Source organism: Orcinus orca, chromosome 8, assembly GCF_937001465.1.
Source record: "Orcinus orca chromosome 8, mOrcOrc1.1, whole genome shotgun sequence".
Taxonomy (NCBI): domain Eukaryota; kingdom Metazoa; phylum Chordata; class Mammalia; order Artiodactyla; family Delphinidae; genus Orcinus; species Orcinus orca.
In genome coordinates, this window is record NC_064566.1 from 97,017,662 (window position 1) to 97,039,580 (window position 21,919).

Genomic DNA, 21,919 nt, shown 5'->3' on the forward strand with positions numbered 1-21,919 from the left:
TTGCTAGAATCACTCCCGTTAGAGCCCAGCATAGGGGCTGGGCCCCATCCAAGCTTGGTGCTATAGGTGGTGCCCCGTGTCCTACTGAGGCTGCTTCTGGAGCTGCCTGGGACTCTGCTTTCCTTGCAGATCCAACACTTGGCTGCTCAGAGACTTCCTTTTCCCGTTTGTGGGAAAATCTAGGGCCCTAATATTCAGGCCGTATGGGGTCCACTCCCTTCAGGGTTGGCTTCCCTGCGTTCACATCCCCTCCCATGCAGCTAAGTACCCATTACCTGGCCTCTCTGCTCTCCAGGCCACCTGGCACACCCTGGTCACATCAATTTCCTTAGGCACAGCTCCGGTCCTGGCCCTCCTTGGCCCAGAAACTTTCAGCGGCACTTTATTGCCTGGAGGATAAAGTCCAAGCTCCTTAACCTTGGCAGTCAAAGCCTTCTAGAATCTGACCCCAACACTTATCTCTCCCAGGGCCCCTCAGACACCATGTGCTCCTGCCAAGTTGGTCTGGTCACTGTCCCTTGGACACCTCTTGCCTTCCACAGTGACTGCCTGGAAGGTCTCCCTTCCTGCGCAGCACGTGCCTCAGGGCTCAGCGTGTGTCCAGCATCTTCCGAGAATCTTACTACAACCTTCTGGGCCACAGGAGGCCTTTCTACCTTCTGTCTTCCCAGCAGTTCTTCCCATTTGGTGACAAAGGCTGTCTGGCCACGGAACAGCTGCTCCATTGCTTTCTTGCATCAGGAGTTTACAGGTGTGCTGCTTAACTTACTTTTCCCACAAGGACATCTGACTTTTCCAGTAAGTTCCTTGAGGGCAGTCAGCATATCTGAGAACTTTCACAGCCCATTAGTACCCAGCACAGAGCCGGGTGGGCCCAGAGTGTGCAGAGATGCTGGTGCAGTGCAGCAGGGTTGCCGGGATCTGGGAAGTGTGCCCCACCCAAGTGGTACTCACAGCCTGTCTCTCTCCTTCTGGCAGCTGGAGCTGGGCTTTCGTGCTTACGTGCCCCTTCACCAAGGGCCCTGTGGCGGGGGAAGTGTTGAGTGCAGGGACAGCCCCTTTGCTAAGCTAAGGAAGTCAAGGATTTCCTGAAAGTCACCCTGAGAATGTGCAAAGGGAGGTGAAAAGCCTTCAGCCTCCGGACTTCAACCCAAAGACTCTGCTGGCTCTGCCTCTGGTTTCTGTGACATCCCCAGGCCACGACAGAGGAAAGGTGACGGGGCTTTGACAGGCTGGGTGGGAGCTTCTGTGGCCTGTGACTAATGCAGAAGCCCAGGGTGGCTCCTGGAGAGGGTGCTGTCTGTATCCCTGCCCCCCTCAGAGATCGGATCAACATAGAGGGCCCCCCCATCCTCCTCCCCATCTCTCCTTCCAAGGGAGGACCCTCCTCTCACCCAGGACCTGGGATCCTGCTAAGAACCAGAGCTGTGAATGTGTTTGAATGTGTCGGGGGGCGGGGTGGGTAAGCATGGAAACTGCAGGTAGACTTGGGGGCAGTAGCCGTGGAGGCAGGGGGAGAGGAGGTGCTGGGGTTAGACTGTGGCTGGGAGGGGACTGTGGCTCGAGAACGCTCTCCAGGATCACCTCTGAGCAACGGCTCGGCCCTTACTGTCCTGGCAGCCAGAGCACCTGGACCAGTGACGGCTGGTCCAGAGAGGCTGTGAGGGACCTGAGCAGGCCCAGCAGTCGCTGAGCACTTGAACCTGAGGTGTGATTAGCCTCCCTCTATGGAGGAGGGGGCCCAGGCTCAGGGGTTAAGTAACAGGTCCAGGTCTTGGAGCCAGTCGTTGAGAAAGCTGGGATTCTATATTGTTTTTTAAATTATTAACTAGATTTCTTAATTGAAAAAGCCATCCAACCTCTTAGCTTAAAATGCAAACAGTAGAGAACACTTGAGAATGAAAAGCAAGTCTGCCTCCTACCCCAACTGCAGTTCTAGAACCTTCTCTGCAGGGGGCAGCTGGCCAGCTGCAGTTTCTGTCCTCCGCCCCACGCAGAGCCTGGTGCCAGGCGGATGCCTGTCAGTGCTGATGGACGGAGCTGGGTGCGGGCAAGGGCTGAAGGGGACTCTGTGTGGGCTCTTAGGCAGTTCCCAGAGGTTGTGTTGCGCTTGGGTGACACCAGTGGAATAAGTCTATCACTTTGCAATCTGAAGGGGACACCACTTATTTTGCTATGAATCTTCATTGTGCAATATCTAGCTTTCCTATCTTCTTTACCCCCTCCCTTCTCCCACCCCTGGGAGTGCTGGGGGAGAGGGGCTAGTCCTGGGCCTCCCTGAGGAATGCATGAACCTTGGGATAGCTGCCTTCTCACCTGCTCTGGCTGGGACTTTAAAGGCCTCTTAGTTGCGGCATGCAGACTCTTTAGTTGCGACATGCATAAGACCCGGTGCAACCAAAATCAAGTAAAAAAAAAAGACAGGGCCTTACTTTCTGCCAATGACGTCTGAGACACCGAAAAGGCCAGTGTGTACATGAGGTGACCGTGTGGGCGAGATGGAGCCAGGCCAAGGGAAGGGAGCTCATGGCTGTGACCCAGATGCTCTCAGGCCAGGGCTGGCTTCCTTATCAATAACAGAGCACTTTCCTCTGGCTCTGACCTCAGTGAGGCTGGAGATTGTCTGCCTCCCATCATCTGTGAGTCTACAGTAACCCACCTCTGACTATAGATGGCTAAATTCAGATGCATCTCCCACCCCCATCCTTGTCTTCTCCAGGCTGCATAACCCAGCTCTGCCCACATCTCTTTATGGAAGGTTACGTGTACATAGCCTCACTCCAAGGCTCCTGCAGGGCAGCCCCTTTCCTCCCAAACACCCACACAGATCCCAAGCAGGGGAGGGAGGGCTGTTATTTATCTGGAGGTAATTAGAATGCTGTCCTTAAAAGCAGTTTCTCTCTGCATCTTTCTCCCCACTCACTCTCTCTTCCTCTGTGGACGCTCCTGCGAGGTCTCTCTGCTCTAAATGTGTTACAAATGGCTCCAGCACTGAGCTATTTCCTTTCAAAGCCTCGGCTCACATGGTCTTTGCCAGGAGTTTGGCTCCCCAGGGCCCAGCCCGGTGGCCTCAGGTAAATGCCAGGGACATTTTTCATCGTCCAGAGCCAGTCTTGCCCTCCACATCCGACCCAGTGGTCCTCTTCCCGCCTCTCCTGGCTCACCTCGACTGGTGATTAATTCTCTGTCTTCTCACCTCTAACCACCTCCTTTGTGGCAGAGAGGAGATTTGGATGCTGTGGCCTCCTCACCTTTTCTGTGAAGGATGCTGGGTCCAGCACGAGGTTCAGGATGGTAATCGGCTTTAGATGCAGAGCCTTATCCTGGACTTGGGGACAGAGAGAGATTGGGGACGCCTAATGAGAGAGACACATAAGTGCAATAGTCACGTAGAGAAGATGCTCTCGGCTTTCCATCCTCGTGGGCTTCCTCCCATTTCCGACGCTAATGGCGCTGCATCCCACCAGAGCCTCTCGTCTCCTGTGCTGTGTTATTTCCTCTGTCTGGCTCTGCTCCCCACTGCCCCCTTCAAAGGACCTGGCTGACTCAAGTCAAACATTTCGTCCTCAACAAAGCCCTCCCCTCCGGCCACATGTGGACCCCGCCACACACACTATAGCAGCCTGTACTTTTCCTCTATCATTTGTCATTATGGCATCTAGCTCCCTGGATAGACTATAAGCTCCACCAGGGCAGGGACTGTATCCTAGGGCCTGGACCCTGCCACAACAGAAATATTTGTTGAATGAATGAAGTATAAATCATGTAGCAGTATTAAGTCTATTTATATGTTTTGGCCAGTCTGGCATAAAGGAACAACAAACACCATTTTTCTTAGAAAGCACTTCACTCACCTGCAAAGTAATTCTCCAGCCATTGTCTCCTTTGAGCCTCTTAGCAACCCTGTAAGGTAGATGGTGGGAGTGTAATGTCCCCATTTCACAGAAGAAGAAATGGAAGCCCCAAGAGGTTAAGAGATGGGCCCAAGGTCACACGGCTCTCCATATCCGGCCCCTGCCTTTGCTCCTGTGCCAGGCTGAGTCTAAGTGAGGAAGGAGGGCTGGCTCTTTGGGGAAAGCTTCTGGATGGGGCTGACTTGGAGCAGCATTTTGGAGGTGAGAGGGCTGTGGATTAATATTAGCAAGAGGCGTGGCAGGTGGTCTCATTCGGAGAAGGTGTGGATGCGGTCAAGGGTGCCTAGGATGGGATGGGAGAGGGACAGGAAGTTGCATTCACTGATTGCATTACACCTGAGATCTCTTGCAGCAGCTTTTCAAGGGAAGCCTCATCACCCACGGTTTATAGTTGTGGAAGTGAAGCCCTCAGAGGTTAAGTAATCAGCTTAAGGATGCATAGTGACAGCCGGGATTGGAAACCAGAGACGTCTGCTCTGGCCCCTGGAAGGGGAACATTGTTTAGAGGTGGATTGAGGGCTTTGGTCTGAAATATACACGGGACGTGGTTTGGAGAGGAAGACAGACTGGGATCCCCCATGGCTCACTCATTAGTGCCGGAGAATTGGGAACAGCTTCCCTAGTCGCATGTCCTGAGTGCCAGCAGATACGTGCAGTGGCCCTGCTCCCTGAATGTCCTCCCCTAAAGTCAGGCCTGGGCAGGACCAGCCCCTGCGCTTCAAGGTCACATTTGTCGATGTGACCTTGGCAAGTCCCACTCGACCTCTCCACCTTTGGGTTCCTTGTCTGCCGGGGTTGAGGGGGCGAATGAGGGTCTGCCTCACAGCGTTCTGAGGAGCAGTGAGTCTAAAATAGTACTTTGCCTATAGAAAGTAAATATTTAGTAAATGTTATCTGTTATCATAAAGTACAATTCCTAGAAATGCAGAATCTCAGAGCTTAAAAGAACCTTGGAGATCATTGGTCTGATTCCCTCATTTTACAGAATGAGAAACTGAGGCTCAGAGAGGCTCAGAGCAGCTCAGAGCTAGTGAACACCTAGGCCCCTGACTCCCAGGACAGGATCTGAGTCTGGGCATCATCGCATGTTTGTTGCCAGGGAGACAGGATGCTTACGCATACTGCCCAGCTGTATCAGGTCACAGAGGGTGACTGTCCCCGAGGAAGCCACAGGGCCTGGGGTGCCGCTCCTCTGCCCTGGCCACCCCACCGCCTGCATATGCCATGGAGGCTGCTGGCCGCTGCTGGGAGTTTCTCTCTGTCAGAGTAGCCAGGAGGGCAGAGAAGCCCATGTGCATTTGTCTTGAGGAGCCTGGAGCGTCATGAGGAGTAATCAAGATCTTGTTGCCTAGAGCTGAGAGGAAACCGGTAATTAATCTGGCTGCCCCTCTGATTTCCTCTGTCCTCTCGCCACCAAGCACTGTCTGGTGGCTGTCAGCCTCCTCTCGGACCCACCCTGGAAAATCACGATTAATGGTGTAATAGCCCTATGGGGGCGAGAGAGACCAGCGGAGGGACTGTTGACAGGTCAGGAGAGGAGAGGCCATCTAGCACAACTGGGGCCGGGGAGTCCAGACACTGTTCACCGCGGAACACAGGGCCTATTGCGGGAGGTGCCTGTCTGTGCATGTTAACCAGTGCTGGTCGGGAGTCAGCACACATTCGTGGAGCTTCTCCTCGGGATAAGCATCATAGCAAATGTGTCAGGAAGATACGTGCCTGAGACAGGTGCTCCCCTGCCTTACAGGAGCGTATGATCTGGAATAGAGAGAAGGCGTAAATACGTGCAAAGTTAAATAGCCATTCATTCGTTCGTTCACGCATTTGTCGAAGTTTGTTCGTAGCTGCATTGCACCGGGCACTAGGTGCTGGGGGTGTAGCAGTGAATAAGAGGGAGAAGGCCCTGTCCTCATGGGGCTTCATTCAAAATACAAGTACCAGAGAGAGAGTCACAGACATTGAGGTCTGAAAGAGACGTGAGCGGATCTTCTAGCTTGAGGAAGTTGAGTCTTGAAATACTGAAAAAATGGAGATTAGGTTCCCCCTCTGGAGAAAGTGGGGACCTCTCATTTCTGGTGTTTGGGTCCAGAAACATCCCAGGCAGGTAAATGCTAAAGCAGAGATGAGACCTAAGAAGCCTCGACCCCCAGTCTGATTCCACAGCACGTCTTTCAAGCGCTCACGGGGCAGCATGCGATCAGCGTGTGATCAGCTTGCGGTGAGATGCTGCCTGTGCTGGCTAGAGGTTCAGAGCAGGAGAGCTGAGCTCGTTCGGTGGAGGAATTGCACCTGGACTGTACGTTCCTTATGGGCAAGGGCTCTGAAAGTAACTCGCAAGGAAATAGTTCATGCCCACAGAGCCTTTTCCACATATATTACCTGATTGGATTCTTTCATTATTTCAACAGATATTTTTTGAGTGCGTACTGTGGGCCAGCCTGTGCCAGGCACCGGTGATGCAGGTGGAAAATTCTAATGTGTTCCCTGCTCTTCTGGTGCTCATCACTTTGTGAGATAGGCATCGATATTCCCTTGTTACCAATGAGGAAATGGGCTCTGAGAGGTGGAGCTGCTCTGGAGGTTTCCTCCATAAGGACCACAGCAGATCCGACCTGGCCTCCCTCCACGTTGGGCCTTAATCTGCACTTGTTAGGACTGTCATGGCTGCCCTAGGATGTCAAGAACAGCGTCCTCAGTTGCATGGCAAAGTTCTGTTTTTAGACTCTCTCTGCCTTTTGAGTTACCTAAAGCACAGGATTGAAGACCGGCTCCGTTTAGGTGGGGACTGTCAGAGACCCTCAGAAACCAGAAGCCATATTTTTATGCCCACTTTGGACTTCAATTCTGCCAGTGCCTCCGTATTCAACTCTAGCTGAAGAAGGAGCCTGGGATTTGTGACTGCACGTGGTTACACTCTTGAATTTGAACTTCAGCACTACTGCTTTAGTTGCACGACCTTGGATAAATGACCGGGCCTCCCTGAGCCTCACCCTCCACATCTGTGAAGTGGGCGTGCAATATTATTTTATAGGGTTAGAATAATAGTCACGAACAGTTAATTACTTCGAGCAGCTCAGGATACACATTTTATCCTCATTCCTCATAATGATTCTGCGAGGGTACTTTTATCACTCCCATGTTACAAATGAGGAAATCAAGGTTTAGAGAAGTTAACTCACTTGCCCATGGTGTATAGCTACTACATGGCAGTGCAGGACTCAAACCCATGTCCTTAACTGTGACGGTCAGTCCAAGCCCCAGGCACAGAAGAGAAGGGCAGTAAATGCTTCCCTCCCCTTTTCAACATATATTGATGTGATGACCCTTTGCCTTTATCTAGAACATTCTGTCTGCTTAGATTGTTTGTATTAACCACAGCAAATATACAAAATGTACAACCCAGACTGGGAATTTACTTCGTCTTGGTGTAAACTCAGAAAATGCCTTTTTGACACCATCTGTTCATCGATTTCATTCAGCCAATATTAGTAGAGCACGTACCGTGTGCCGGATAGTGTGTTGGTGCTTGCCACGGCCCCTGCATCACAGCTGATCGTTCTGTGGGGAGACAGGCAGCGTCGTCATAAGCAGGGTGTGTGCCCTAATGACGAATGTTCAAGATGTGGTGGCAGCAGATGGGAAAGGGATCACAAAAAGCCTCAGAGGGGAGGCAATGCGGTGAGCCTGGAAGTCACAGTTTCGGGCCATTACGGGGTGAGACTGCAGTCCGGGCACAGGCAAAGGGTGGGTGCTGAGGGAGCTCTGCGGAAGGTCCGGTGCAGTGGGGTGGGTGGTAGAGACAGGAAGGCAGATCGTGAAGGGTTTATCTGTTGGAGTTAAGAATTTGCTTTTGATCCCCAGTGCAGTGGAGAGCTATGGAAGACTTTGGGGCGGGGGTATGTCATCATCAAGTTCACATTTGGGTAAGAACCCTTGGCCACTCAGCAGAGAACCAACGGAGAGGGAAAGGCCAGAGGGAGGGCGACCAAGATGGCTGCTGTCGCAGAGTCCCGGTTGCTGCTGGCGGACGTCTGGACTGCGGCGGGTCGGTGGTGATGGAGGCAGGGCTGTTGGGACTTGCTGACTGAGTAGATGTGGGGAGCAGAGCTCTAGGGTGCCTTTCAGCTTTCTGGCTTGGGTGACTAGTGGATCATGGTGCCACCCACTAAGAAGGAGGACGTAGGAGGAGAAGCAGATGGCGGGAGCGGGGGAGAGGAGACCTCCTCCTTAGGATGAGGCGTGTCTGAAATGCTGTGGGGAATCCAGCTGGAGGTTTCGGGAGGAAGCCGTCTCAGTGCAGGTGTTCAGGGCTTGATTCTGGGCTTGAGATGCTGATTTAGAAACCACACCATGCAGGTGGAAATAACTCGTGGGTGACATTCCCCAGGAGTGATGTTAGTGGGAAGAGGGTGTAGGTGGTCTACCTCTAGAAAATTTCTTTTTTTATTCCTAAATTATTAAATTATTTTCAGTTAATAAAGGCTGCACAGTTAGGTTCTAAGACCAGATTCGTCTAAACATTAAACTGAAAAGAAGACCTCAAATTTCTTTGTGTTTTTTGTTAAAGAATCTGGAAGCTTCATGATCTGCTCTCATATGCAGATAGGTAAGTGACAGAAGAATACCCAGCGAAGTCAGAGACCTGGCTAGCCCTGGCTTTGCCTCGTAAGGGCTGTGTTGACCTTGAGCTAGGCACCTTTCTTGAGCTCAGCTTCCTTGTCAATAATAGAGCTTGTTCTGTGGATTAAATAAGATAAAGACTATGGAAAGAATTTTGCAAACCCTTGTGCCTTACAAACATGTGACATGATCGTTCTTTTTATCCCTGTAAGGTTTGGGAGGAGATTATTTCTCATCTTTGTATCCAAGAGCAGCCCAAAACCTCAGCCATTGTCCTTACATGTGGTCTCCAGGATCAGCCAGCCTTTAGGGCCACGAACAATGACTGTCAGGCCTGCATGGATTAAGTGTAGTTCTGTCATCAAATAAAATTTACGCAGGCTAATCTGAAACCTATTTAGCGGTCTGCATAATAATTATTGTGCGGCGGGCTGACTGGGCATAAATGGAAGGCATTTGACAGAAATGATTATATTTAGTATTATTTTTATATAACCTAGCCATTTTTTTACAGTCCTTTCCTCCTTGACAGTCCATTCATTTTGCCACTCAACAAATAGTTATTGAGGCTGTAATATATGCCAGGCACCGTTCTGGGCCCTGAGAAGACAGACAAACAGGATTTCTGTTCCTGTCCCACATCCATCGAGCTTGAATTCTAGTGGGGAGACAGTCACTGAACAGTCGACTTTACCCATAACGGGTAAGAATGCCAAGCTTCCCCTGAGACTGTGTTTGCTTTCATCTCTTCCTGCATCGGCACCCATGGATTAAGGGACAAAGATTCTGGGCCTGATTTGCCAACAGCAGAGTTGCCTTTGCTCCAATCCTTTATCCTTTTTTAAAAAAAAAATTTTATTGGAGTGTAGTTGATTTACAATGTTCTGTTAGTTTCAGGTTTGCAGCAGTCCAATCCTTTATCCTTTATTCTCCTCTGTCTCCTTATAGCAGGCAGTGGCTTGAGACCCTCCATCCACTGAACAAATATCTCCTGTGCACCTGTTCTGTATAAGTAACCTCTGGGGATACAGCAGTAAACTGGAAACAGTCCTGGCCCTCGAGAAGCTGGCACTGCTGGGATGGCATAGAGAGGCACCCGCTCCTGGCACATGGCAAGGGTCGGGGGGAGAGGAGCACGCTGCAGGTAGAGGGGCCTAGTTGTGTGCAGGAAGCTGCGAGGTACTGGGTCAGGCTGCAACACCGAGCTTCTGTGGGGAGGGGGGATTGTCATAAAACAAAACCTTTACTAAGTGTAACACACATACGGAAAAGTGAACATTATCATCAGATATGTACAGCTCGACGAGATTTCACAAACTGAGCACACTTTGCTCAGCACCTGGAATGAGAAACAGGATGTCATCAGCACCTCTAGAAGACCCCCTGTGTCCCCTTCTAGTCACCCCCCGCCTGCAAGGGTCATCACTAGCTGGACTGCTTACAGCACACAATGGTTTTGTCTGCATTTGTACTTTTTATAGATAGAATCATACTGTAAATACTCTTTTGTGCCTGGTTTCTTCCACTCAACATTATGTTTGTGGGATTCATCCGCACAGGTGCACGGAGTTGTTGATTGTTCATTTTCATTTCCATATAAGATTCCATTGTATGAATGGACAATGTCTCTCTCCATTCTGCTGCTGGACATCTGGCTAGGTTCCAGTTCGGGCAAACCCAAAGAGTGCTGCTGTGAACGTTCTAGTATGTCTTTGGTGAGTGTATACATGCATTTCTACTGGAAATGCCTATTGTAGAGCTGCTGGACATTAGGGTACGTGTAAAGCTCTAATAGACCAGTTTTCCACAACAGTTACGTTGACTTACATTCCCACTGACACAGTAGAAGAGTTCCAGTTGCTCCACGTCTTTGCTAACACTTGATAGTATCTTTTTTTTTTTTAAAGTCATTCTGGTGGGTGTATAATGATATCTCATTGCAGTTAAAAATTGCATTTTCCTGAATACCTTTCCAAGTGTGCTCCAAGAGCTTTTGCTTTACCGTTACCGAAGTGTCTGTTCTAGTCATTTGCCTGTTTTTCTATCGGATTGTCTGTCTGGAGGTGGGGGGATGAATCACTTTAATACTAGTCTCCTAACCAAAGGTGACCTTGGTTTAGCATATTTGCATATTCACCAGCCCCTCCCTCACCCCAGTGATGGGGCAAGGCTGGTGGCCTGCAGACTCTGATCTCAGGGTGCCAGGAGGTCTCAGGGAGGGACAATACTCATGCTGCCTTGCAGGGAGGCAGCTCCTTCAAGGTTCTGGCTTTGACCCCAGCCTCAGGAGGGAGAGGGGCTGGTGGAGGAAGGATGGAGAAGGGTTCGTTTTCAGCAGATGTGGAAACCAGCTGATGACCTGGGATGTGCGCTTCTGCCCTCAGTATTTGCTGAGAAGCGACCTCTCCCATCTGGGCCAGGGAGGAGCTGACATTTGTGTAGCCCCTGCTCTAGGCCAGGCCTCTCCTGTGTTCTCCTCGGCCTCAGTTCCACCCATCCAGGCACGTGTTGTTATGCCAAGTCTACCTGAGCGGAAATGGAGTTGAGTGACCGAGAAAAGCCACCCAGCTGGCAAGCGGCGGAGCTGGACTGGAACCCATCACTTCCCCAGCATCACTCCCCAGAGAGCAGGGCATGTGGCGTGCCCGGGACGATGGCCTAACCTTCCCACCCACTCCTTTTCTGCTCACCCATGGCTCCTGTTCTTAAGAGCAGATGAAAGTTTTCATCCCCAATTAGACATTTTTTAAAAAGTGGAGCCCTATGAATCATTCAACCACAGTCACACCCTCCTGCCCCTGATTTGGTGGCGGTCGGGGTGGGGGATGGCTTTAGAACCTGAGGCTTCTGTGAGTCTGGGCAGAGGCAGGAAGGACAGAGGCCTGGAGCCGGCCTGGAGCTCCCCTACAGGCACAGCGATTCATGGAGGGAGTGTTGGTCCTCTCCACAGAGGCCGTGTGGGTGGTGGCTCGGGCCCCTGGGCCGATAGGACTCTTACTCACGTGCTCCTCACTCTCCCGCAGAGTTATGTCATGCCCAGACCAGCAGAGGGCTCCATGAGGATTCATAGAAGATGCCCCGCGTCTGGGCGCCTTTGGTGCTGCTTCCCACGTGGCTCGTGATGGTTGCCTGCAGTCCGCACTCCCTGAGGATTGGTAAGTGCTGTCCCTACGGCACCCTGGGGGCAGCCCAGCCCTGGGCGATGCCCCTTCCACACCCCAGGTGTCCGCAGGGGACATCTGACCCTGCACTCTGCCCTCCCTGAGTTTGGCTGGGACAAGGGTTGCGGGGGGGGGGGGGGCAGCCGACAGGCTGACAGCTACAATCTGCTCAAGCTGCCCAGCTCCTCTTGTGATGAGAAAAACGATGTTGAGTGCCTTTTGCAGTCTGTGATGGACTCAGCTGGTCACAGCTGTAGGTGAAGGAGGGTGGGAATGGCCACGGGGCTTCCAAATCCAGGGGCTAGAGAGCAGAGCAGAGATCATCTCTTCTCTCCTCTGATCAATCCAAGAAGGCTTCCTGGAGGGTGTGTTCTGATGAAGTGTTCTTGGTGCCCCTGACCCAGCTGCTTGGCAGGGCCTTTGCCTTGGTGTCTGCTCGCCCTGCCCTGGTTCTGGAGAGGAAGGACAGGGCACTTCAGTGGCGTGTGTCCACCAGCTCCCTCCCTTGTCATTGCTGTCATGGGGGTGCCCGTTCTGGGTGTGGGCAGGCACTGCCGCCACTGGCCCCATCAGCGTCCCCGTGCCTGGCGGAAGACTTGGCTCTTTCCGGGGTCCAGGAGTGCCTGAGAAATCAACTGCCTCCCCTGCCCCCCAACACCTCCAAGACTGAGCAAAGCTCCTTAACTTCAGGCTGGGCCACTGCCTGCTGATCCGGGTCCTGGGGACATGGCCCCAGCTGTAGAGACAAGGAGACACAGTCCAGTTCAGCAGACACTGTGTGGTCATCTGATGGCCTGGGATAGACGTGGGGTATCAGGGATTGGGGTGTGTACATGTGTATAGGGAAGGGAGTCATTGTGGACAGACAGGTGAGGCACAGCAGTGAGAAATCCAGGCAGGTGTGTTGGTCACAAGAAGATCAGTCCAATGGCAGGAACCCCGGGCAAGGCCAGGCAACAGCCCTAGAGGGACCCAAACACCAGGCAAGTTATCCAGACGGGGGCCCACGTGAAGCCCCTCTGCCCAGACTGGGGTGGGAAGGGGGGAAAGTGGATCCTGTGAGTGAGGCAGGGTTCTAAACTTGAACCTGAAAGGGTTAGAGGATGATTTAGAATGAAGATCAGGATGCAGGATCCCAAGGACTGGGCCGCAAGCTCCCGAATTCCTCTACTTGCAGTTAGGACTGGTTCTGAGGTCCCAGAGATGGGCATGATGGTGGTGTGGGTGGTCAGGAGGCCCTGGCAAGGCCAGGCATCATGGGCCAGAGGCTGAGCTGCAGGTCCCCGAGCTACTCCGTGTTCCGTCGTGGGTACATGGGCACGTCTCTCCGCGCCTATGCAGTGGCAGCTGATTGGAATCAGAAACAAAGACCGGTGACTCAGTTCTTCCCCTCATCCTGCCTTCGGTCACCACTCTGCATACTTGAAAAAAGGAATTAAAAACAAAACCTTCCCTCCCTCTTCCCCATTCACTTCTACTGAAACTTCAAAACCTAATTTAATTCTGCTTAGCAGCGATATAAAACAGTTCATGTCCTTAAGATGCGTAATTTATAAGATGCCTCGTTATTCAGCATTTGCTGTGAGGTTTTCTCCTCTAAATGAGTGGCTAAAGCGGTCACCCATCCATTTCCATTTGTGGCTAATGGGAAGCGGAAAGGGATTGAGCCGGAACTGGCAGCTCCTCGCGGCCTCGGCTCTCCTGACACTTGTTCCCCGGGAGAGAAGCAGAAAGTGGAGCTGACGGATCCCTGTCTGGCCTGCTGTGCGACAGTGGAGGGCTTCAAAGGGCCCCTCAGGCTCCCCTCCCCACACTTGGAACAATGCTTGTCCAGTTCTGTCCTCTCTGCTGGCACTCGTTCTGGTTCATGCCAGGCCACATCCAGCTGATCTCCAGCCAGGGGCCCTGCTGGCTGGCAAGGTCAGACTGGGCCTAGTCTCCAGAGGCCAGGAAGCAGAGTGAAGCCAACAAAGAGAGAGGAAAGTAAAGAAAAGCCACAACAGCAATGCCAGGGCTTGTTTTGCTGTCTCCTTGGTTATCCTGGGAGCCGGGAGCTTTATGGACGGAAAGGTGCTAATTACACGGACTCCAGAGGGGATGTGGAGTAGGGCAGGGATGGGAGGAGAAGTAGGTCAAGAAAACACAAGTAGCTGTGCTTAGCGACAGGCAGCCTTGCACACAGATGGGCTGGACCAGCGTTGATGGCGACGGGTCCCCCAAGTCCTCCAGAAGCTCGCAGGAAAGGGAGGGGCTGCTGCTCCTTCCCTCACTTCCCACGGGTCACTTCTCCCCGCATTTGATTCTTCTGGGGTTCCTCCCAAACCTCCAGCCTCAGAGTAGATGGCTGTGAGAGCGAGGCTGCACGGAGGGACCGGGAATCTCGGAGATAAATTGCCCCGCCTGCTCCAACCCCCGCCCCGCTTGTCAGCTGGTGACAACGTGGATGTTTGGAAAGAGGTGGCGAGCCCACTCCCCTGCCGTGGGACTGCTGGTTTTCATTCAAGTGAGGCGCGGGGCGGGAGATACAGCCAAATTGTCTATTACAGTGTCCGGTGTTTACTCAACGAATGAGGCTTTGGGAGAGGGAAAGGGATTTTATTTATGATGGCGAGGCTGCCCACATAAATTCCCCAAACTCTCACACATATGTCAACCTGTTTCAGCCATCTGTCTTCTGAAAATGTCTTTTGATTTTGCTTCTGTCCCTCTGGGTCCTCTGAGTGATGACTGTGAGAGCCGCCAGTTAATAAATGCCCCGAGAAGACCACCCTCACCATCTCTTCAGCCCTCCATGACTTAAAGGGATCGTCATCGTATCTTAGAACTGTAAAGGATTCTACGGATTCATTTCGCAGATGAGGAGGGAGGCCCAGAGGGGGTGGTGATTTGGCCAAGGTCACACAGCAAGTAGGGGGCGGGGCTGGTGGCAGTCAGATCATCTCTTTCCAACCATTCTCCCATTCCCCTGTTCCAGCACACTCACTGGGTTGTGCTCTGAGTGTTATGGCGTTTTCCCACCAGATTCTGAATTCCAAGGGAGATCGACCACGTAACACAGGTCCCGACACTTGACGTATGTAAGCATATCACACAAACTCAGTGAGTGGATGGGTGGGTGAGTCCACGGCCCTTGCGAGATGTGGTCTCCCAAGAGCACGTTCAGCATCATTGTTCTAAAGTTTCTTCTGGTCTTCCCTGTACTTCAAGAGGTAGACTTATTGGAAGAAGTAGAAGAAAAAGGAGAAGGAGGAGAAAGAGAAAACGTCCATCTATCTGTCTTACTTAAAAGGGAAAAGAGGAATGGGCTGGAGATCCTGATTGGGTTCTAAGGCAAGTTTTGGCTATAATGGTAAAAACGGGGATTCAACTATTCATTTATGAATCCACTCAACAAGTATTTATTGAGTGCTATGTGCCAACACTGAGGACACAGTGCTAAATAATAATGATCCCCCCAATAATTACCACTTGGAAAGACCTCACTCTCTGCCAGGCACTGTGCTAGGTGTTTCACATATTTCAGGCAATCTTCACCTCAGAATTAATGACCAGGTGTTATAGATGAAGAAACAGAGGCTTGGGGAGTTTAAATAACTCATCTAAGGTCACACAGAGGCTGCAATTGGAACCTGTCTCCAACGCTTCTCTTTCTGCTTTGCTGTACTGCAGCTCTACACCCCTGGAGACATTTGGGATTATCCCATTATCACAGCAGTCACATTAAATATATTGTGTTCTATCTGGCAAAGGAATTGAAAGATGGAATCATTATTGCTTTTATAGTCTATTGCTCTTTTTTGATTCTTTTACTCCCAAATAATTTCCTAAGGACCCAGACAAAGTCCATCAGACAGATGAGGAAACTGAGGCCTGGGAATTTGAAAGGCTCGCTCAGGGTGGTACAGAGTCCTGCTCAGCGTGGGTGGCACTAGACATCAGCAGGTTATTGTAGCCATTGAACCTCTTTCTTGTTGAAGTTTCCCCTGTGAGGTGAAGCAGCCGGAGCTTGGATTTATTTGACACTCCGTCTTACTAGGACCCCAAGCCCTTTATAACTCCCATGTTTTACTGAGGTGGTTTCCCTCAATGAGCTCCAAGTCCTGCAGAGAGAATGTTAAACATAGAACATTCAAATGTTATGAAGATGAAGATAATAAAAGAATTGGGGGAGGCAAGGGGGAGGAATAAAAAGCACTGGTTTTCTTATCCTGTTCTGCTACGTATTAAATATATCGGACACACCAAGATCCAAATATACCAACAGAATCCTGTGCCTTGCCGAGGACTCACTGTGGGTTTTTTTTGAGTAGTGGGCTCCCCTTCATACTGTGACCACGTGATGTGATTTATGAGATTTTGAGCAGTGTGTAACTCTTGATCTCTTTGCCAAATTGAGTCACCCATAGAAGCAATCAGTTGGTCTTTCACATTAGTGACAAATAGAAATTGATGACTTTCTCCTTCATCTGTCATCTAGAGACGGAATCCATGTACAGAGCTTTCTGGGACACAGATCCCTCCCCTGCCGAACACCTTAGGAGATCTGTGTCTTTCTTATTATGTCTGTATTCCTTGGTCTAGCACGGTGCCTGGCCCATAGGGGTACTTCTTCGGAAATGTTTGCAGGATGAACTATCTAATGGCAAGTTTTGAATCTTGAATTGACCTGTCAGTTTTCAGATTTCTCTTCTCCCAGATATTGGTCAGTGCTCAAAAATGCCAACTGGTTTTATTTAACAATAAGTGTACAAAATACGTATTTGCAAGAGTAAATATTTTGCCAAAGACCGTCCATGAGGGTGTCTGCTTGCATGTGTGCTTGCACGAGGCTGTCTCTCCTCTCCTTCCTGCCCCACCCCTGCTGCCACCACATCTTCAGAGGGATGAGGGAGACTTGGCTGCCGTTAGCAAGGCATCCAGGCCAGTGTATGGTGTGGAGTCATCTGTCTTCGCCTGCTGCTTGGTCTTCTGCCAGGAGCACCACACCGGATACTTGGAGGACGTTTATCTTCTCTCAACCTTTCCAGAACCCACTTGTGAACTACAGGCTCTGGCCACAGTCTCTTCTGCTGAGAAGTGAGGGATGAATTAGGCCTAGGTGCTCCATTTCACAGGTATGAAAAACTGGGGTCCCAGTAGGCAAAGTGAGTTGGCAAAGGCCACTGTGGCAGTGCCAGGATTCCTGACTCCCAACTGCCTGGTGACATTGGTGCCACGGTTTACAGTGTATAACATGTTCTTACACACGTGTTAATTCAGTTTCCCCAACAAGCTGCAAGGTCGGTAGAAGTAAACACATCTTATGGCAGAGGACGCTGAGCGTCACAGAGTTTGGGGCTTGCGCAAGCTCGCGTGGAGGGGAGTAAGAGGATAGGACCTGTCCCAGGCAGGGACAAAGGGGGCCTGGCCTATTGCGTCCAGCCAGAGGACCAGAGGACAGCTGAGGTGGCAGAGTCCTGAATAGCCTAGGCTGTTGGTAGTACATTTTTTTTTTTTTTTTGGCTGTGCAGCTTGTGGGATCTTAGTTCCTTGACCAGGGATCGAACCCATGTCCCCTGCAGTGGGAGCATGGAGTCCTAACCACTGGACCGCCAGGGAAGTCCCAGCAGTACATTCATTCTTTCTTTTTCTTCCTTCCTTCCTTCCTGGCTGTGTTGGGTCTTCGTTGCTGCGCATGGGCTTTCTCCAGTTGCGGCGAGCGGGGGCTACTCTTCGTTGCGGTGCGCGGGCTTCTCACTGCGGTGGCTTCTCTTTGTTGTGGAGCACGGACTCTAGGTGCACGGGCTTCAGTAGTTGTGGCATGCGGGCTCAGTAGTTGTGGCTCACGGGCTCTAGAGCGCAGGCTCAGTAGCTGTGGCACACGGATATAGTTGCTCCGCGGCATGTGGGATCTTCCCGGACCAGGAATCGAACCCGTGTCCCCTGCACTGGCAGGCGATTCTTAACCACTGCGCCACCAGGGAAGTTCCCCAGCAGTACATTCTTGATGGGAAAGCCACCATGGGCCAGAGTGCCGACGCCCAGGACCTCATGAAATCAGGCTGAGCTAAAGAGAACAGGCAGGTGACAGTAGGAAACATTATGTTTTCTTAAACGTATCATGGTGAGTCTGCAGGAGGAAACTGGGAAAAGTCCCAGAAGCAGGGGTATTGGAGAGAAGGGAGGTGGCTCTTGTTCCCTAGCTAAAAGCCCTAGATCATAGAGCTGATTTCCAAATAATTTTGGTACGTGGCTGCCTGTGTCCATTGGTGCTAGAATGGCCTGGTTTTCCCGGACTCTCATTTTGCCCCCTCCACACATGCGCTGACCCACAGTATCTTCCGTCCTGCTGGTAGAAGCCCTACCTGGAAGAGACACACATGATTTGAGAGAACTGGCACGGTAATATTTTGTCAGAATTTCAAAAGCCTGTCTCCAGCTCTGTAAAGTGGTTTACAAGAGTCTTGGGATGGGGAGTGAGTCATTAGCAAGCTCTAGTTTTGGGAGGGTGGTTTGTTGTAGGGAGAGATGATAATTATGGAGGGAGATTTGGGTTTGATGTAAAAAAATGTTTACCCGACAGATGAAATGGGCTGTTCTGATACTGCGGTCCCCACAGCTGGAGGTGGCCATAGCTGGGCTGGACAGAGTTCAGCGTCACTGAGAGGTTGGATCTGGTACCTCCAGGACCCCTTCTAAGCTGGGCTCCTGTGCTAGAATACCTCAGCCTTCGATCTGTTCTCATACTCTTTGGGAGGCATCCTATTATCCTTGTGTTCTCATTAACAGCCGTTCGTGGGAGCTTAGCGTGGAGGCAGCCATATGCCTGATTTAAGCCATGACCCCATTCGGCCACAGTTGCTTAAGCCAGATAAGAGGAAGCCCTACTGAGTCTCCTTACTCGGTTGGGATAGACCTGTCTGGGTGTTTCTTTTCTCCCTGCGGCCACCGCTGTGGTGTCGGAGAAGCACAGAGGCTGCCGCCTGCTGTCAGCCGAGCGCCTGAGTGTGTGTGAGCCCAAGTGGGCGGGAGACACGTGTGTGCCTCGGCGGGGCCCGCGCATCCCACCCACAGCCTCGCAGCTCAGCTGCAGGCAAGACAGCGGTCACACTTAGGTCTCATTAGTCTGGGTGCGGGGGCAGATAGCTGGGCGGGGCTTGCCGATAGCTGTCGGGCTGGCCAGCAGCCCCTCTGTGTCTTGTTGGTGTCTGTTTCTTCCCGTCGAGCTGAGTTCGGGGCCGATCAGCTTGTGGGGGGTCCGCTGCCGCTTAAGCCCACACCGATGAGGGGCGTGATGCAGAGGGCAGGGCCAACTCATCCAGTCTGGGCTCAGCAGGTGCCCGGTGGGGCCATGCCGGGGCCGTGCCCAGCCCCTGGCCGGGAGGTAGTGCCACCGTGCTGGACTCAGGAGGAAAACCAACGTAACTGGGGGTGGGTGACCACCTGGGGCAGCCCGTGAGAGGGTCCCCCATGTGTTTCCCTCTTCCCTTAGCCCCTTCTGTCCTGACTCACCCCGTTGCCTTCTATGGCTATTCCAAGCTGATAGGAGTCTGGAGAGCAAGGGGGACACCACGGAGCCTGATGTGTTCTGGGTAGCACTGGGGTTGGCTCGGGAAGGCTCCATCATGGTGTAGAGGTGGACGCCAGAGCCTGTGCTCTAACCAGACTGCCTGGGTTTGAATCCGAGCACCACCCTTTACTAGTTATATGACCTTGAGCGAGAACTTCATTTCTTAGTGCTTCAATGTTTTTCATCTGTAACATGGATGACAGTAGTTGCTACCTCATGTTTTTATGAGAATTCAATGAGTTATTACCTAGAAAGCACTTAGAGTAGTGTCAGGCGTGTAGTAAGTGCTAGGAAAGTGACACCTGTTATTGGGAATGGCACTGTTGGCATCTCTTAGCCTTCCCCTGCCTGGAGCACACTTCTCCACTCCTCCACCAAATGCTGTCTCTCCCCTTTTTCTAAATCCTGCTTTAAATTCACCTCTTTCTAAGAGCCAAGAATCCACACCCGGTTTGGAAAGCTCTTACTTCCAGAATTCTCAGAGCGCAAGAGGTACACGTGCTGACTCAGTCACACACGGGTTGCACTGTCTTCATTGGTGCATATACCCGCCTATTTTTGCAAACATTTAAAAAACCTTTTTGAATTTCCTCCGTCCCACCAGCCTAACAGCATCCTGAGAGACTGGGCTCTATTTTCTCTACCTTTCCGGTGTCGTGGGCTTTTCACACTGAGGTAATGGTCCCTGCTACTGGCTAGTGGATCTGAATGATCTCCCGTCTTAAAAACCTCCCTTAACACCACATCCTTCTTCAGCTAACCCCTTGTTTCTCTCCTTCCCATTGCGGAGACACTCTGCAAAAGAATTCTTATGCAAAGCTATCTCCATTTCCTCTCCTCTCTTACCCAATCAATAGGACTCCCTCCCATCAGATTTTCACCCCATCCATGGTGCCCCCACGGCCTCATCCAATCATCTGTCCCCAGGCCTTATTTCACAGGCAGCATTTGACATAGTCTTTCTGTCGCTCTTCCTTGCAACGCTTCTCTCTCTCGGCTTCTGGGTCTCATTCCATCTTGGTTCTTGTCCTCCCTCATTGGGCTCTCAGTCTCCTTTGGTGATTCCTTCTCGTACGTCCGACCTCTGAATATGGATGTGCCCCAGGGTTCTGTCCTTAGACCTCTTCTCTCTCCCCCCACTCCCTAGTGATCTCATTCAGTTTCATGGCTTTTGATGCGGTGACTCTCCAGTCTCATCTCCAGCTCTGACTTCTCCCCACAACTTCAGACGTACACACCTACTCCTCATTCCCTTTTGGATGTCTAAGAGAAACTCAAATTTGACTTGTCCAAACTGATGATGTGCCCCTCTAAGCCTGCTTCTCCTACCGTCTCCCCTGTTGCATACATGGTCACACCGTTCTTTCTATTTGGACTTAGGTTCCAATCCTTGAAGTCACGCTTGACCCCACCTTTCTCTGATATCCTATACCCTTCCCATCAGCAAATCCTGTTTGCTGTACCTTCCAAGTATATCCAGAACCCAACCACCTCTGGCCACCTCCGCTGTGGCTGTCCCATTCCGAGACTATATTCTCTCTCCCTTGGATCACTGTAAAGCTTTCCTACTAGTTTCTGTGCTTCTCTCTTACTGTCACTTTTGTTTCTCAAAATGGCAGCAAGGATGATTCTTTTAAAATGTAAGTTGAATCATGTCAGTCCTCTGCTCAACTCTTCCAGTGCCTTCTCATCTCATCTCATCTCAAGTCAGAGGAAAAGAAAGAGTCCTTACGGGGTCCCTCCCACAGGGCCCTCCATGATCTGCCCCACTGTTCTATGACGATTTGTTCTCATCTCTTACTCCTCTGCCTCTTGTTCACTCCACACCATCCCCTCCCCCTGGCTTCCTTGGTGTTCTCTCTGCCTAGAGCAGTCTTCACCTAGATGTCTGCGTGGTTCACTCTCTCACTTACTGTAGGTCATGCCCTGCTCGCCATCTCTCTGTCTCTCTCTTCCTTGCTTTGATTTTTCTATAGCACTTGTCGCCATGTGACGGACTGGGTCCTATTCGCTTATTATCTGAGTGCTCCCATCAGGCAAAAAGCCCTTTGTTTTGTCCTCTTCTGTTTCCCCAGCATGTAAGACAGTGCTTGGTATACAGAAGGTGCTCACTAAATGTCTACTGAATGACGCAGACCCAAGGGAGGTCCAGAGGAGCTTCAAACTTGAAAGCTGTTGGAAGGCAGAGATGATGATGGCCTCACTCAACACAAAGGAGGTTCTCAACAAGCGTTCCTTGCTGAGGACAGTGCCCTGGCCCTGCTGGCTTCCTGTCGCCGGGTTCTCTGATCCCTGCGGCAAACCCTGGGTCCACAGGCTAATCTCCATCCCCTTCTGAGGAAGTCCAAGCCAGCAGGTTAATGACTCAGCAGCAACATGAGTCCTGTCTGCTGGTCTTACTTTGTCCCTCAGATCCAGATGCCGAGCAGTTGATTTAGCGTCACCTCCCCCAGCCGTGCGGCCATTGCAGTGCTCAAGTTTCTGTCTCGTCATCAAGTCTGAAACCTCACTTTCCTATCCCGACTGTTTCTGAGCTCCCGTGGGCCTCTGGTCAGGCCTTGCTTGTCTTAGTCTTCCTAGAGCTTGGGGACCTGAATCTGGACCCAGCCTCCCAGCTGGGACCCTGCCACCTGCTTCCAGCTCTTTCCTGAAGCTGCCTGTGTTCGCCAGGGTGC

General features: G+C 51.5%; 1 protein-coding gene across 15 annotated transcripts in view; it reads left to right on the forward strand.

Moving 5' to 3' along the window:
- Positions 1 to 21,919, forward strand: part of GRIK4 (glutamate ionotropic receptor kainate type subunit 4) — a 448,598-nt gene that overhangs the window by 125,297 nt on the left and 301,382 nt on the right. For all 15 annotated transcript variants that reach the window (XR_007478718.1, XR_004477391.2, XR_004477392.2 and 12 more), the window contains exon 2: positions 11,558 to 11,689. Coding sequence is in view for 10 of the 15 variants with exons in the window: in XM_033407328.2 (XP_033263219.1) it covers positions 11,608 to 11,689 (82 nt within the window). In the remaining 5 variants the exon portion in view is untranslated. The remainder of the gene's footprint in view (positions 1 to 11,557; positions 11,690 to 21,919) is intronic.